The sequence below is a fragment of the Dipodomys merriami genome, unplaced genomic scaffold (assembly GCF_024711535.1).
Source record: "Dipodomys merriami isolate MVZ:Mamm:240054 unplaced genomic scaffold, mDipMer1.0.p SCAF_5, whole genome shotgun sequence".
In the NCBI taxonomy this organism is placed as follows: domain Eukaryota; kingdom Metazoa; phylum Chordata; class Mammalia; order Rodentia; family Heteromyidae; genus Dipodomys; species Dipodomys merriami.
In genome coordinates, this window is record NW_027206068.1 from 32,822,702 (window position 1) to 32,841,568 (window position 18,867).

At 33.9% G+C, this 18,867-nt stretch overlaps 1 protein-coding gene across 1 annotated transcript in view; it reads right to left on the reverse strand.

Moving 5' to 3' along the window:
- Positions 1 to 18,867, reverse strand: part of LOC138810082 (cadherin-related family member 4-like) — a 115,416-nt gene that overhangs the window by 46,467 nt on the left and 50,082 nt on the right. The window contains exons 14-16 of the mRNA XM_069997265.1: positions 13,837 to 13,942; positions 12,750 to 12,971; positions 11,922 to 12,067 (exon numbers count right to left, since the gene is read on the reverse strand). Coding sequence (XP_069853366.1) covers positions 11,922 to 12,067; positions 12,750 to 12,971; positions 13,837 to 13,942 — 474 coding nt within the window. The remainder of the gene's footprint in view (positions 1 to 11,921; positions 12,068 to 12,749; positions 12,972 to 13,836; positions 13,943 to 18,867) is intronic.

The window sequence follows — 18,867 nt, forward strand, 5'->3', positions numbered from 1 at the left end:
CAGCTACAGATTCCAAAAAAATGTTTGACTTCATTGATTAGATTTTCAGCTGGAGAGTTTATTTGTTGCTTATATATACTTTGCAACTGTCCTTTGTAGACTGAGAAATTTCCAATAAAACCAGGCCCCAACTTCAAGCATCAGAACCAGCACAAAAAAAGAAAAAGAAAAAGAAGGAAAGAAGGAAGGAAGGAGGAAAGGAAGGAAGAAAGGAAGGAAGGAAGGAAGGAAAAAGAAAGAGAAATGAAGGAAAGAAGGAAGGAAGAAGTAGAATATAAAAGAAATTGGAACTCCAATTAGTAAGTAAATGCTAAAGGGGGCAGTGACTATACATGAGCAAGAAGTTAAGAAAGCTATAACTCAGATTATGCTATTTGTGATTTTCCTGTGTCTTGATATTAAAGGTGATTTTTCTTTGTATCATGAACAGTTTGTCTATTATGCAAAGAACTTTTGGTTTCCTATTAAATTGTCTTTGTTACTGGTTTTCTGTTAGCAGCAATAACCCTATTTAGAAATCCTGATCCACTTTGGTGCACCGTGTTTGCAATGGCTAATTTAGTTTCTAGAATGCTTTGGTATTATTTTGATTCATCCAGTTTAGCTGATGCCAGTGGGACTCAGAATGGTCAGTTTGGGTGTTAGGTGGTCAAAGAGGTTTCCCAAGCCACGCCACTGAATGAGTCTCTATTAAGAGGAGAATTTGAGGTCCCAAGGAACAAGGAAACTTCTAAGTTGATTCTTCTATTGTAAAAACTCTCAAATCTTAGGAGAACTAAGTTGTTGCATCATTCTGCCCCAGTGTAACTGTCTGAGCATTAAGGTTTGGAGAGAATTAAGGTTGTGGCTGCTGGTGTAAGTCCTGGAGTTTGAAGGCCTGAGAACTAGGAGCTCTAACATCCCAGGGCAGGGAAAATGAACTTGTTAGATGAAGAGGAAGAATGAACTAACTTTGGCTCTACCTTTAATTTCCCCTTTTGAGTCTTTTAAGACTTTCCATGTTTGTCTGTTTGCCTAGTCTGTTGATTCAAGTGCAAATCTTTTTCAGAAATATCTTCAACAGATATAGTCAGAAATAATGTTTCCTAAGAAATCTGAGCATCCACTAGTCCAATCAAAGTATTTTACTATAAGCCTCTATTCCCTGCTAAATATGAGATTAAGGAATCAAATGTACTGGGAATTAAAGCAAACTCCTTAAATGCCCTATTGTAGTAAAAAAATGAAGATAGAACAATATAAGAAGGTATGGTATCATCAGAGTTGAAATACTTGATATTAATATTTTCATGAAGCAATGTGAGATTAAGCTTTGAGATGTTACAAGAAATTAAAAAACCTGACAAGTCTATGCTGGTTGAGAACTCATGGAAACTGGTACTCTTATCACATGTTTAGGTAAATACATTCTGTCCACATCAATAAAACTTTTCTCTGCCTACTATTGTGCTTGTCCTGATATGGAACACTTTACCTTGTTTTCATAACATAAGAACCTCAATGAAAAGATTAATATAAAATTTTATTCAAAGTATCTGATAGCCACAGGATTCATAGCATGAATAAAAGCAGATATGTTCTAGAGAAATAATTTTATGAATCTGACACTGTCCTTTTCATTAAAACTAAGAATCCTTAGCCAGGAACCAATGGCTTATGTCTATCATTATAGCTATTTAGGGGTTGAGATCTGAGAATAGTTTGAAAGCAGCTCAGGGGGTAAAACCATGAGCCTGTTATCTCCAATTAATCAGCAACAAGTGGTAGAGCACCAGACTCTGGCAAAACAGTAGAGAGCACAAGGTCCTAAATTCAAACCTCCATAAACATAAGAATCCTGACAAAATTAAATTTGTGTAAAATTATGAAATGCAAATAGTCCTCCAGAAAATGATAATCATCATTCTATCATTCAAAGGTATAATAAAAATGAATATAATTGAATTGACTGAAGTAAATATTTACATTTTAAGGGCTACTGATGATATATAAGGCCACAAGAAAAATTCAAGATCTGAAAAAATGAATTATTTTTTGCATCATATATTAAAAATAACTAAAATAAATTCATATAAAATATCATTTTATCACTTTATATAAGGAAGGAGTATATGACAAATTTTGGTGGTTTTTTATTCATTTCTTCTCCCACAATTGGGGATGAATCAAAGGGACACTTGTTTCTGACTAGCAATGGCTGGATCTACACACCCAGCCATTTTGTTTTGAAACAGGGTAACAAGATGTCTTTACTTGGGCTGAACTCTAACTTGAGATCTTTATGCCTTTGCCCTGGAATACCACGCATTATAGGTGTGTGCCACCAGGTCTAGCTTTATTGTAGCTTTTGTTCTCACCAGTAATCTCTACTCTTTCATAATAATTATAAACAAATATAGTAAGTGAATGTTTTCTCACAGAAGATACGATGGCCTCTGTGTTCCTGCTACATATTGGGAGGTTGTATGCAAGATTTTCTACCATTGAACAGCATTCCTGGAAGGGAAGGATTTACTAATCCAAAGGACCATATAATGTAGGAAAGAAATAAAGGTAATGGCCTGTTTCTTTTTTTTCTGTCTGTGTACATGTCTGTTGATCTCTTTGTCCCTCAAAACTGTTTTACTAAGCAAATAACAAGACAAGGTATCCAGCTGCATAAGGCTTTGGTAAGGAACCAGAAATTATATTTGAATTACTCGTCAAATCTTTTCTTGTAATTCAGTCATATTTTCTGGAAATTAGGATAAAAGACTGGAATCTATTCCTTAACTGGCATAAGGGAATTCAGAAAAATCATTCCTTTATAATGTTTTTCGTCTTAGTTTATGGGATCAATTTTCCATATGGTATTTGCAATACTTACAGGAAAGTTTGTATTTTGGCTTTCTCCCTTGTAAAACACATGTTCTTGAGTTCTTGGAATCTGATTGAACATCCTCTGTCTCAGAGGACACCCAGATGCCTGTTTTTATGTTATCTCTGGGGTTTAAACATACAGAGTCTCCAGCCTCAGGCTGGACTTTAATTACTTTAGCTTCAGAGGGCTTTTTAGTTATGGTTGGGCATAGACTTAAATTTCTCTTTGCCCCCACACATCAGTTCTTGTGACACACACACACACACACACACACACACAGAGCTTTTCATTTTTACTTTCATTGTGGGTCCTATACTTTGCTGCACTGTAGAAGAGATAAAGTAGTTTGGATTATACAACCATATGAAAATAGAAGCAAACTCCTATTCGAGGTCAAATAAATAACAAAATTAAAACATACCCCACCTACCCTGCCTCAAGCGTCATTTCTGCATTTTCTTGTCTTGGCCAAGGAAGAAAGAGAAAACTGAGAAAGAAAACTTTTGTCTGGCTCTATGTATCCAATGCTGTTGTCATCTTAATGTTCAGAATCTCATGAGAAATCTCTGTTTCCATAGCAAGGGCAGTTGTATGTCTGCCACACTGCTCTAATATAAGATGGTATGAATGTTGAAAGGAAGCAAAATGCCATTGCAGCCAACATAAGAGTATCTGCAAAAGCATAATCTGGAATTTCCTTTGTTATGGCCTGGCAAGTGGCCCATTATCAAACTGGAGTAAAAATAGTAGTCCTACTGGGGATTAATTCTCCAGCACTCATTTATCCAAATCTTTACCATGTACCTTCTAATACATTTTTCCCTTCATTTCCAGTATGTGGCCCTGTCCACTTTAATGAAGACATCAAGATATTCAAGATTAAGTTCCTTGGTTTGTAGCCTCTAAAATGGAATGTCAATAGGCTTTCGTTTCATAATCATCTGTCCATCGTATCGATCACAATTTAACTTTTCTAAAGCAATATTTCTCAAGGAAGCATCACAGTAGCTCTTTTAAGTGTAATGAGGAAAATAGAGAGAGCTGTTGGATGTCAAAGGAAGCATAGACCGGGAATAATGAATGGCTATGTTACCAGTCTCATAATTGATGAACCCAGTCTCCACTCTCAGGCTTCTGCTTATTGTCCTCCACATTCTGAAGACCATTCTGGAATCAAATCCTGTTTCTATAAAATGCTCATGAGCAAAGAAGCCTGAGTCACTTCTCTAAACAATCCTGAGTCACTTCTCTAAACACTTCCTGTCTTTACATTTTTTTTATGAGATGTGAAAATATATTGCACATAAAGTGTTTAGACCACAACTCTACAGTATGTCCTTACCATGTGTCAATAGAATAGAATGTTTTCACTTATTTGTAGCCCTTGTATCTCATACTTAAACTCTTTTCCTATTCCAGTCCATAACTATCTTTTAAGTATTCAATCCAAACTACTCTCTACGTTGGACCTTTTTAACTATCAACATTTTTAGATTTCTTTCTTAGATAGGCTACACTGACCCTTCCTTCTTTAATTGTCATTTTCCCCCAAACTTCAATTGGCTGTTTTTGGCATTTGTAATTGATATGGATTGAATTGTGCCTCCCTCAAAAGATCATATACTCACATGTTATTTCATGGTAGTTATGTATGTAATAATTTTTGAAAATAGATACTATGATACTAAATTGAATGAAGTAAACTTGATCATAGAGTTCATCCCTGAGCCCATATGTCATTCTTCTCAGGAAAGGAGAGTCAAGAGATAGTGACACTCAGAGAGAGAAAAAATGAGAAGTTTTTACCAGCTTGCAACAGTAAGGATTTCTAGAAAGAGCAGAAGTTGAGAGAAAAGCATGGATTGATTTCTTCCATTGAACACTAGAAAGAGGATCGTTGTGCTGATACCTCAATTTTTATTTCTTACTTCCCATATTTGTGATGTAACATATTCCTGGTATACATAAGTCACCCAATTTTCTGTTATTTTAGGCAATCCCTTGAAAAGTAGTAAAAGTGGCCAACTAAATTCAGAGCTAATAATTGTATATTAAATAACTTGAAAATGGAATAGGAAAGTGTTTACAAAAATGTTTATATGCTACTTGGGAATTACCGGTATAGAAAATAAATTCCATTCCCAAGTTTGCAATGTTACTTCAATAATAAACATCATTTCTAGAGTATAATCTAAAATAATAATAATAATACTCTGTAAATTCCCACTTCAGAAAAAATATACTATTATTTTTAGATATATATTCTTACACTTATATCAATTTTGTTAAAATTTAGAAAGGAATTTTATAATTCCAGTTACAATACATGGTATGGTTTAAGTCCTGTGATGTATTTATTTTCTACTCAATAATTACATTAGGAAAGAATGCTTAATTTTTATTTTTTAATAGAAGAAATTACACTTTATGTACATTTTTGTTTTTTAAGTAACCATCAAACTCTCTCATTCTCCTTCATTTTTTTCTCTGTCAACCACTCAAAATATGTAGACATATACATTCTTCTATATATGTATATATGTCACTACTGGGTTTTCCATATATTTTCCAAGAAACATAGTATCTACTGATAATCATATATATTAACCTTGTGCCACATAGAATCATTATCCTTAGGTCAGTTGTTTTCCAATAAAAAGAATTAAAGGTGTTGAGCCGTGCCCCGGGCACCAGTGGCTCACACCTGTAATCCTAGCTACTCAGGAGGCTGAGATCTGAGGATCACAGCTCAAAGCCAGCTGGGGCAGGAAAGTTCATGAAACTCTTATCTCCAATAAACCACTAGAAAACCAGAAGTGGTGCTATGGTTTAAGCTGTAGAGTGCTAGCCTTGAGCAGAAGAGCACAGGGACAGCGCTCAGGCCCAGAGTTCAAGTCCTACGACCGACAAAAAATAAATAAATAAAAAGAATTAAAGGTGTAACTTAAGTTTGAGTGCCTACAAGGTATTGAGACTAAATGCCAATACTATTAAACAATAAAAATTAAGATAATCAGATTCAGGTGGTAAGAAAGTAATATAAGCTCAAATCCCAAAACTACTGAAAAAAACGAATAGAAACACGTGGAGATAGTAAAACGAATAAAATAGGTTGAAAATTGAAACAACAACCATGTAATTTGTGTGCATAAATATTAAAATGAAATTTGACAGTTATACTAATAAAATACAAAATTATTGAAAAAATAAGAGATATTCATTTCTAAAAGCTAATTCCATGGTTTGCTTAATATTGGAATAAAAATGACCATATTAGTAAATTTTAGAATTGTACAAGCTATTTCAATACCATATTTTGTGTTTTTAAAAGATATTTTAAGGTGATGTACAGAAGGGTTACAGTTGCATAAGTCAGGTAATCACCTCCTCTCTTATTTCTTCCAGGTTTTTTCCCCTCACAACCTCCCTCTCCCACATTTCCAACACAGTGTCTAGTATCACTTCTCAATTAGTTTACTCTTTTGTCACACTGTTTCTGTACTTCCTGTTCTCCTCCCCAAACAAGATAAACTTACATACAAGACCAAGAAACAACAACAACAAAAACTAAAACACAAAAAGTACAATTAATTTTTAAAAAGCTCTTGTTTCCATCAGGTATTTCTATTGTTAAAGTAGCAATTTTTATTTTAAAAGAATATTAAGTTTTTCTAAGAACTCTCTGAGCTGCTCTGTTTTGTATTATTAATAATGGGAACTCTATCAGTTAGAAAAATCACATTGTTTTAATGAAATTTAGCCAAAATCAATACTAATGATTTTTCAAAGAACAAGTCAATCATATATATTCTAATAACCTAAATGATTCAAAGAACAAGTCAATCATATATATTCTAATAACCTAAATGAAGGAATCAGAGCATACCAAAAGTCTTCTTGTCCTAAAAGATTTATACATTACTATCAAAGCATGGGGATTCATAAATAGAAATAAATTGGTACAGATTTTACTTAGAGTAATCTATCACCAAAGAGAATTCTACACTTTGCAAAGCAAATGAGTCCATGCTATAGTAATTCATACATATGAAAACTGAACTATGTAACTTGGAACAAATAGACTATGACATAGTTAGAAATGTTAAGAAGTTCTCTTTGTGGTTCTTTTTTTTTTTTCAAGCAATGACTGAGAAATCTGTTTCATTTGTCTTATAATGGTTCTATTTTTAATGAGTGGTTCTTGAAAATCTTCTGGCAAAGGCATGGTGGACAAACACTGGGTTTTTATTACCAGGATCCTGTCTACATCCCAGGGTCATGTGGCCTTCACCTTGTGGATGATCAATCAGAAAATGTAAAATAGGATCTGAGAGCACAAATATTGAGACTTTCCATGACTTAGAATGCTAGATGTCTAGGAAATGATAAAAAATTACTTTTGAACATTTATGTGACTGTGAGGAATTTTTCCTAAAAAAATAGGAATAATATATTTTTATCCTTTGTTATCCTTAGTTTATCTTAGTCTTATCCTTACTTTTTTCTAGTTCTAAAATTCTAAACTTAGGGCTTAATCCACTTTTTTCTACTCAGAGTATATACATATACTTCCTATCCATTAATTTTAATAACTATGCTTTATTAAATAGAGATAAGAAATCCATTAGGAAGGAAAACATTCTAATAGCAAGAGCTGAACACCGTAGGAAAGGAACAACAATTCTTTCTACAATATAAGTTAGAGAGATGAAAGACAAAATAGATAGAGGTAAAAAAACTCTGGGACATTTTCTATCCAATGCAGATTATCTTCTAAACTATGGCAGGGGTTCTTTTTTTGCTTCCCTCAGCCTGCATTCCTTTTAAAGTGTTTTTTTTTCTCTCTCAAAATATGATTGAACACATTTTATAAATAAAATCTGTAATAGTTTAGTGCTATATGCTAGATTTTAAAATTCCTTAAACAATGACATACTCAGTGCATGAAAGAAATTGATTTACAGTTTTAGTTTCATATTAACATAAACAATTCAAGAAACATTATGCTTAAAAAAATAGCCCAGCTTGGTAACTTTCATGCTCTAGCTCTTATTTGTAAGCATAAGAAACAAGACCATTTTAAACATGTTTATCAGTCACACTTTAATGGTTTCTAGCTTTGTTTTGATGAGAAAATAATGAAAATGAAATCTTAATAAAGTTTGTAGACTCAGCAGAACCACAGTTTCTTTCAGTTTTCTCCAGGTATGGAAATAGAGACAATGTACATAGGGCTTACTATAACTATGTAGCTTTACGAATACTCCCTTTTTTAAACTTAATTTGTATTGCAGTAGTACACACTGTAATTATTATCAGGTTACACTGAAAAGAAAGAAAGTAAGAATGTTTCAATGTACCTTGCAACACCACATATATACAGTAGTTAATGCATCTTACATTTGAATCTGCATAGTCTGGCTGAATTGTCTCTGCTTTATACGCCATGAAATGAGCAGAAAATAAATTTTAGCTAGTTGCTGGTGGCTCACATCTTCAATTCTGGCTAATCCAGAGGCTGAAGACTGTGATTCAGAGTTTAAAGCCAGCCTAGATAGAAAAGTCTGTCAGAACACACACACACACACACACACACACACACACACACACACACACACACACACACACACACACACACACACACACACACACACACACACAGCAAAAAGTTGGAAGGTATGTGGCTGATATAGAACAACAGCCTTGAACAAAAATGCTAGGTAAGAGTAAGAGGCCCAGAGTTCAAGCCTTAGTACTGGCACAATAATAAAACAAACTTTCCAATGCTATTGACACCTAATTTGTGTGCAGATGGTTAATGTCTGGCTATTGTGTTTAATAGAGATCAGGTTGAAGATAAACAAATCTATTATCCATTTCTTTGACATAAAACCTGCTCTAATAAGGACCAAAGGGCAACATTTAGCCTTTGTTAATTCATTCACACTTCAGATGGCCATTTCTGCACTTTTCAACACTTTTCTATTAATGGTGAAAGCAAAGCAATTAATTTTTCCTTAGAAAAATTAGGTTTCCTTAGAAAACCTACGATGGATACTGCATGCCTTTTAATACTGATTGGTTAATACACTTTACACAGAAATTCAAGAAAGTACAAACATTAATTTTAAGTCATTGATCTATTAACTTTAGGTGTAAAGAAAATGGCATATCTTTACGTGTTCCAGACATAAAGTAAGCATCTGGCCATGGCAGAGACACAGTTCTCTAGTTTGGCAATAAAGGGCATGTGTTTGGGAACAATTTCTTCAAGAAGAATCATAGAAGAGACAGTGATGATTTAGAAACTATCCTCTGAGGAAATTTATCATGCTCTTTGCAGGAGACAAAACAGTCTTCAATTTTGTACGCAAATTCTTGTCAGCAAGTATAGGGTAGTGTAACAGACAAAATATGATCAAGCTATAAAGTTGGTTTTGTTTTGGTTTTGGTTTTCTTTTTGTTTTGACCTGTTTGTTAGTTTGTTTTTACTAGATAAAAACTAATTTTCTTTCAGTTATTTCTCTCTTTTTCAACAGTTCAAGATTTCTATGTACATCATTTCCCCAAATGGGCTATTTTTTCCAATCCAGTTTATATAATAATTGATCAGCACCCTGCTATCTTATTCCCAGTTGTATTTTTATGTTCTATCAAGTACTTTTATATTTCACTACACATTTCATTAATAGGTACATATCTTTTAATGCTATAGCTTTCTAATACTTTAAAGCTTGATAAAACAAATGGAATTTTTCATAGTCTTCTTAGATATCCACGAGAAAATACCATCAACCACTTTGAAGTTATAGAAAACTCAATAGTCTAAGATCAAGTTATGGTAACATTTGGTTTCTGGTGTGGGTCTTCTGGCTTGCAGGGCCATTTTCTCTCTGTCCCTTTCCATAGGAGAGAATGAATTCTCTGATGTCTCATCAGATCAGACCAGAAACACCTGTGTAAGTCTTCATCTTACTGTAATTACTTCCCAACATAGATAAATATGTCCTCCATACACATCCCATTGCAAGAGAAGGCTTCAAGAAACAAATCTGAGGTGGATATAATCATACACACATACATATATAATAGTATAAAACTAAATATATCATCATAATAAAGAATTTTTATCTCATACATGTTTTGGGTTTTTTTGTTTGCTATTTTTTATAGTAGTGGGTTTGAGAACTCAGATCCTCACGCTTGCTAGCCAAGTATTCTACCATTGTGTCATATGCAGCGAGTCAATTTTGCTTAATCATTTTCTAAATAGGCTCTTGGTTTTAAATCTCAAGAGAGTCTTGGACCATGATCCTCCTGTCTATGCCTCTCACGTAACAGAATGTTATGTGCAGATGTGCACCATATATCCAGTATGTTTGTTGAGACAGTCTCTCTAACCTTTTGCTTGTTCTTACTTTGTACAGTGATCCTCCCTATCTATGCCTAGTGAATATCTGTTGGAATGCCACTCCTTTTATTTGCCCATTCTTACAGGTGAAATTTAGATTCATTCATGTAGTATAACTATTATTACTATTCTGTTTGTCTTCAAACAAGTTTTAAACTTAAAAAATAAGTATAATATGTTTTTTTAAAAATCTGTAGTATACTGGAGCCTTTCTGAATAAAAAATATCTTCTACTCAAAGTTTGGTTGGTAGTATTTTTAAAGAAAAGACATTTAAGTCCAGTATCAATATCCAAAGCTAAGCCCACCTATATCATGATGGGAAGTATATAGATTTTGCTTTATCTCTATAAATCAAATATTCCTTCCTGATTAAGCCCTTCTAGTCCCATAAAAGAAGGGAAAAGCAATGTTCTTATGAATGATGAATAAAAAGATCTTTTGTTATCCTATCTACTAGAACAAAGGGGGACACACACACACACACACACACATACACACACACGATAAACTGGCTACCACACGTTTACAGAATGGCAAAGACAAGGCACTCAGTCCTTTGTAGGCTGGAATGTAGATGCACACAGGGAGAATGATTGGAAGCTTGCATGAGGAAAGAAGTTCTATTCATTTACGACATCCTTTAGTCATGGTTGAAACCGTTTGAGTCACTTCATTATATTTCTCTCCACAAAGACTTTTGGCCTGGCTTATTGTGTTTTCCAGACATAATGAGCCTACAGTGGGGGTGGATTCTGACACTGAGTCATGTACCGTTATTAATAGAGTTCCCCAAGAACACATATGAAAGTGTTCACCATCCTGGGGTGTGCACAGTCTCTAAGCAATGTCTGTGGCTTTAAATCTCTTTTATTAGAAGTCATTGCCTTTTCTATCAGATCCAGCATTGGAATTCTTACAGCACTCAAGTAGCAGAAAAAAAAAAGAATTAAGAATCATAACATAAAGGAAGTTTGGCAGTATCTGAAAAGGAGAATTTCACTTTCTGTATCTTCGCATCAATGGAAGTAATATACAGGATTGCATTGATGTAACTCTTAAAGAAGCCAAATCAAATATGTTCTTGCACTGAATGTTTTAAACACTACTCAGAAGTTCTGGTTTCTGTCCTTTATGCTTGTGAAAAGACTAAGACATTTCTTTAGTGAAAACAAGAGAGGGTTGAACACAGACAGAGACACAACAGAGGTAAAACTGTAAATTTCTAGGGTATATGTTCAATTATGAAAATACCTTTAATAAAAAATACCTTCAGAGAGCTTAAATATACCTGCAGATCAAGCACTCTATGTACATTCAGATTAGTTTAACAATCAAATCAAGTCAGTAGTAACCCAGATTAATTTACATATAAGGACAATTTTAACATTATTTGCTACAGGGAATGTATTTGTGGACCAAAAATGTCTCTCTGAATTTGTATCCATATTTCTCATGAATATGCTTCTTGTAAGGGGATAAGTGGTAAAAAGACAAGAGAGAGTTATCTGATGGGAAGTAAGAATATAATTGAAGTACATCATGGACTCATATGAACATGCCACAATGAAACCCATCGCTTTATGTAGCTAGCACATAAAAAAATGCCCATGAAAATAGCTAACGTGTCACAATAGTGACTCATTCTTACCAGAACATGGATGGTCACCTGGGCCATAACACTTCTCTGTCTAAGAGGGTCAGGGAGAGCATCATTGTCCAAGTCTGTAATTCTCACAACTATTTTGTACAGTGACTCAGCTTCCCTGTCTAGTGAAGACAGTAGTTTTATCATACCTACACAAGAACAATGGAGGATGTGTTATTTCAGGATTATCTAGTATCTCCAATTTATGTTTAATCATTATATAAATGAAATGATTATTGCAATAACAAGTAGAAATTAACTAATGAAAATCAATTTGTGTTATATGATCATCCAGCTACAGTGAAATTCAAATACTGAGTCCTTTACTGTTCATTCTTAAGTACTTGAAAACACATATATTTTCATAGATTGTTCTGAAGTTCAGTATACCAAAGATCACAGCTTCTGGAATGTGGCTTCGTGGTAGAGTGCTTGCCTAGAATGCATGAAGCCCTGGGTTTGATTCCTCAGCACCACATAAACAGAAAAAGCTGGAAGTGGTGCTGTGGTTCAAGTAGTATAGTGCTAACCTTGAGAAAAAGAAGCTCTGGGACAGTGCTCAGGCCCTGATTTTAAGCCCAGGACTGGCAAAATAATAATAATAATAATAATAATAATAATAATAATAATAATAATAATAATATCACAGCTTCAGTGTTTTGATAAATAAGATACTATGAATCCAGTAAAAATCTAAAGTGAACATTGCTGAGTTAAGAAAGCTTTTGAAAGAAGCCTCATTGCTTACAGCTTCTAAATAAAATAGGGTTCGAATAGGTATATTTGCATTTTTACTAGACATATTAATTTATATCATGGTAATTACAATACCTGTATCAGGTTCAATGTAAAATTTGGGAGACATTCCCACATTGCCTCCAATGATGGTATACTTTATATTGTTAAGTGGCCAGTCTGAATCTGTAAAAGTAATCTTTCCAACTAGTGCATCCACTGGGCTGTTTTCAAATATACTGAAGGTGAATGCTGATGTAGCTCCAATTGGATCCACTTCGTTTACACGACTCACTCTTACAATGATTGTAATAATTGCTATGGGAATAAAACATATACAAAACTGTAATAAGATCAATAGTATTTCTTTTTCCACAATGCTTACTTTGCCTCTTTAAGTTCCATCTCAAATTACATTTTTAAATGTAAGTGTATGGATTACAGAAATACAGTTACCTTGATATATTTTATTACTAAATTACCAGTTTTTTAAATTATGGAACATTTTTTTTTGGGGTCCGGTTGTGGAGCCTGAACTCTGGGCCTGGACTCCGTCCCTCAGCTCTTCAGCTCAAGGCTAGCGCTCTACCACTTGAGCCACAGCGCCACTTCCAGCTTTTTTCATTTTGCTTATGTGGTGCTGAGGAATCGAACCGAGAGCCTCAGGCATGCAAGGCAAGCGCTCTACCACTGAGCCATCTTCCCAGCCCCTAAATTATGGAACATTTAAAATGTTCTTAGATTCAAAACATCCACCAAATAAATCAATTTCCTATTAGAAAATTATTATATATAAATGCTACTATTCTAAATTTAGCTTTCAGCTTCAAGAGCCAAAAATAATCTTCAGGTGTTGGAAAATGTTTAAAATACAAAAAAAATTATAGGAAACTTTTGATATTGGCTTTAACAATTCCAAAGTGCTATATTTGAACTTCAATATCTAATCTAGTTACATATTTACTTAGGCTTACATTGTAGTTACACATTTATTTAGGCTTTTCTGAATTGTAATGCAATTCACTAAGCAAGTTATAATGATAATAGCAATTTATATAATTTGTAATAGATGACTAGAATATGTAAAGAAATTTAAATATGATAAACTGCAAAGAATTTTAAGTACTGAATATTTTTATAGAATGTAAACTATTTTAATATTTCAAATTGATAATGTCTTTACTTGAAAGTACAGGACTTCCTTCATCAGATACTCTCACAAACAATGTATATTTGAAGTGCATTCCTGCAAAAATTGGATTATCATAATCCAGAGGTTTAGGCCCAACCTGTAAATGAAAAAATTAAATACATCATTGGCTTGTTCTCTTTTGACTAAACATTGGTTTTATCATGCACATAAGTCCCAAATTAAGATATGTTACAAAAAAAAAAGGGAAAGTGGTACTCTATAAGTGTGCCAACCAGGAAGGCATGAACCTACAAATGAAAGCCATACATGAAGTTTTTGCTTTTCAAATAACCTTGTTAATTTTTTTAAAAGCACAATAAATTAATTTTAATAATTTAAAGTAATAAGTTTGTCTAATTTATCCACCATAGACCTATTATAAAATTAAACTTATTATAGCTACATATTTGGCACTTTATAATTACCATGTTATATTGTGAAATATCATCAGTGAATATTATTTCAGGGATGTTCATGCACACTGATTCATTTGATATAGAGATTCCTATTCCATAAAATATCTTTATAAGTCCAGATGCTTCTTACTATGCTCAATTTACAATCTGTCATATTTACAAGTTGACAAGTTGTCAATTTACCATTGCCAATGTTATATGCACTCAGTACAAACATTCTTCGGATGCTCAATTTTGACCTTGTCCTAGGTTGGTGATAGACAATATGTATCTCGAGTGATCCTGGACAGAGGTCAAGAGTCACAGTTCCCACTCAGCCTTAGAATGAGGGGAAAGGACCACTTCTCTACAGTGAATTGTACTGCTAAAGTATGAAATTCTCTTAGCTATATGTGTTATTTACCATTTACAATGAGTATAATTTGGATATAATCTCATAACCCAAGGAGTATTTTAGTTAATATATTGCATATTTAAGATAAAGAGATCTAATGAATTTATTTGCATTTTTTTCCAGATTGGCTTAGATCTGAGTTAGTATTAGCAGGAATCATTTCTCAAAAGTTTGCTCTGTGATCATGGTGCAAAATAAAGTGAAAACCAGAACTTGAGATTGGCTCTGTAAAAGTGCTCTACAGTTCTCTTATTTTTCCTCTTTTACTTTGTTCTCCTGAAAAGAGTGTGGCAAACGCATAATGTGTTCAAGATCTTTAAAAATTTTAAACATCTGGCTTGGTTCCATATCTTTGCTATGGTAAATAATGCTGCAATAAACATAGTTGTGCTGGTAGCTTTAGTATGGTCTTGTTTGTGATCATTTGGGTAAATGCCCAAAAGTGGGATTGCTGGGTCATAAGGGAGCTCTATGTGGAGTCTTTTGAGGAACCTCCAAAGTGGTTGAACAAGTTTACACTCCCACCAAAATGCAGTAGGGCTCCCTTAAGTTTACACTCCCACCAAAATGCAGTAGGGCTCCCTTCTGGCCATATCCCCTCCAGGATCTGTTGTTATTAGAGTTCTTGATTATAGACATTCTAACCGTAGTGAGGTGGAATCCCAGATGCCCCTCAGTAGATAAATGGATCAAGAAAATATGGTATATATGGAATTCTATGCCTCCATCAGAAAGAATGACATTGCCCCATTTGTTAGAAAATGGAAAGACTTGGAAAAAATTATATTAAGTGAAGTAAGCCAGGCCCAAAGAAACATAGGTCCCATAGTTTTCCTTATTTGCAATAACTAGTGTATGTCTGGGACAAGCAGAAAAGATCAGATAAGATGATGTTAAACAAAATGAACCCTAAGGTAGGGACACAAGTGTTTTGTTTTGTTTTGTTTTCTTTATTTCTTGCTATTGTTTCTAACTCATTTATAAGTTACCATGTGATTTTTTTTTGTTGCTTTGTATGTCCCTCCCCCACAGTATAACCCCTGTTTTCACTGTATTTGATGTTGGTATAATTTGGGGAGGGGAAGGGAAAAACAATTTGTTTAAAGAGGGATGTACAAGATTCTATGTTGAAAAACTTTACAATTTAGGTGAGGGGGGTGGATAATGTAGTTGAGGAGCTGGGAGGGAAGGGGTGGTAGGGGAAAAACAAAGGAGGAGGCAACAATGCTTGATAAGAAATGTGGTCATTACCTTGCTAATGTAACTGTAACCTGTCTGTATAGTATTTTCACAATAAAAAACATTTAAAAACATTTTAAAATGTTAAACATAAGGATTAATCTAAAAGTCGTTTCTCCATGGTTTAGGCACAACCACACAGTCTTGAGCATGGCATAGCCACAGCTACATCTGAGCTCATCTGAGGCAAGAGAGGAAAGAATGACTATTCCTCTAGTTTTTCTGAGATCTTCTATATACCTAACCACATTTACACTGCTTTTCTCAACAGTTGACATTTAGTAGGCAGAGAAGTCAACTGTAGAAACTAGGAAATTAGCTGGTTCAAAAGAGTACAGATAAATAGTATTATCTCCTTAAATTCTGTAGAATTCCAAGAATTATAGAAATTGGAATTATAAATTTAATAAAATTGGAAAACACAGTTTCTCCACAAACAAGCAATAAATTAGGCATTCTTTACGGTCCTTGTCAATCCTAATGTCCTATAGTCTGAATTTTAAGTAAATAAAATGAGATGAAGAACATTGAAAATATTAAGCCAGCCATCAATTAGGCAATTAATACTCCTGCCTCTTGTTTTCTGGCATAAATTATAATATGAAAAGTAAAAGTAAACTGAGTATTAGAAGAAAAGCAAACATATACACAAAATTTTCCACATGTCAGAGGTGTTAAAGTTCACAATAGAAATAAAACTATTAGAAATGGTATTGCCAAGGGGCAGATGGGAAGATGGCTCAGTGGTACAGTGATTGCCTTGCATGCATGAGGCCATGGGTTCTATTCCTCAGCACCACATAAGCAGAAAAAGCCAAAGTGGCTCTGTAGTTCAACTGGTAGGGTGCTAACTTTGAGCTGAGGAGCTGAGGGACAGCACCCAAGCCCAGAGTTCAGGCCTCAGGACCAACAAAAAAGAAAGAAAGAAAGAAAAGAAAGAAAGAAAGAAAGAAAGAAAGAAAGAAAGAAAGAAAGAAAGAAAGAAAGAAAGAAAGAAAGAAAGAAAGAAAGAAAGAAAGAAGAAAAGAAATGGTATTGCCAAGTGAAAAAATAATCACATTCTTCCCTCCAAATCAAAGACCAATTTCCAGTACTGGAGCTTGATCACAGGGCCTCGGCACTGTCCCTAAAGTATTTTTTGCCAAAGTCTAGTTCTCTACCAGGCGAGACAAGGCTGTACTTCTGTCTTTTCGATGGTTACTTGAAGATAAACAAAGGAGGAGGCAACAATGCTCAATAGGAAATGTACTCATTACCTTGCTCATGTAAATGTAACCCCTCTGAACAGGATTTTTACAATAAAAGACATACAAAAAATAGTCTAACAGACTTTCTTGACCAGGCTGGCTTAGAATTTTGATCTTAAGATTTCAGCCTCCTGAGTTTACAAGCATGAGCCACTAACACATTTTTAAATATAAATGATCATTTATTAAAATATCCATAGGAAAATTTAGAATATTTTGTAGAATACTTGAGTATATCATACAAATCAGAAAGGACAATAAAAATCAGAATGAGTAAATGAATTTTTATCTTTTCCATACAAAAAGTATCTAAATGTTTCCTGTTTTTGTTGTTGTTGTTGTTGTTGTTGTTGTTGTTGTGTTGTTGTTGTTTTTAGTTGGTCAAAGGGCTTGAACTCTGGCCTGGGCACTGTCCCTAAGCTCTTCAGCTCAAGCATAGTGCTCTACCACAGTGCCACTTCCAGTTTTCTGGTGGTTAATTGGAGATAAAAGTCTCATGGACTTTCCTGCTTGGGCTGGCTTTGAACCCTGATCCTCAGATCTCAGCCTCAGCTAGTATTACAGGCATGAGCCACCAGCAGTGGGATTGTTTCCTGTTTTGTTCACAAAACCAGTGATAATTATCTTATTACCCAACAGGAAAAAGCGCTAAATTAATCTGGGTTTTCATTCACAAAGAGATTGCAAAAGAATAATGATTACTTTCTGTTGATGAGCACTATTCATCTACTTTGGGAGACAACATGACATTACTTCATGTAGCTGAACATTTACATACATGACATGGAAGCTCCGTTCTTAGGAATTGCCTTACAATAGAACAGCAAGACAAACACACAAGAATATTTGTTGTAATATTACAACTGACAATTAAAAATTAGGAAGAAGTGCACATCTTTCCAATATGACAATGTCTAGGTACAATCATCCAATGGAACACTGCAACAATTAGATAGGAAGATAACCTCCATAAAGTGATGACTTTTGGCCCATGATGTAAATATCAAGTCATAACAGACTGAATAGATTGTTTCATAATTTTAAAATTCAGAAATTAAACAATGGCAATAATATTTGCTAAGAACATAAGTAAATGATAAAACACTAAAATCCCCTAAGCAATGACAAAATAATTAAAAATATCTAGAGGACCAGCAGAAAGATGAGAATGGGAACAACACCATTGTTTGTAATCTTCAAGTTCTGAAGTGATTCAGTGTTTCATTTTATTACCATCCTTCATAACTTGCAGATATGCTAATTTAATTATTCAGAAATAAAAGCATTACATTCTTAAATAATAACAATGAGTTTGCTCATAAATACATTGGGGGACATTTTCCTATCAATAATCATTAAAGAGAAATAATCTAATAAATGACATGATCAGCAACACTAAGGAAAATGAATATTTACTTTGTTATTTTCTTTATGTTAGACATATTGCAATGAAATCATTTGTAATAATTAAATGTCAACTCAAGATAAAACTTTAGAATTACAGGAACATTACTGGTACCTAGTAAGTGCCATTGTTTAACTCATTAAGAAACAGGTAAGTTCATATCTACTAGTCAGCTAGAGCATCAATCAGTGATTTACCATAAGAATTTCATTCATTTTTATAAAAATCCAGCTTTTGAGAGACTGTTATAACTTATTTTCCCACTCAGTACAATACAGGTGACGCTTTATGGTCAAATGACAAGTAGCTGATTTTGTTATA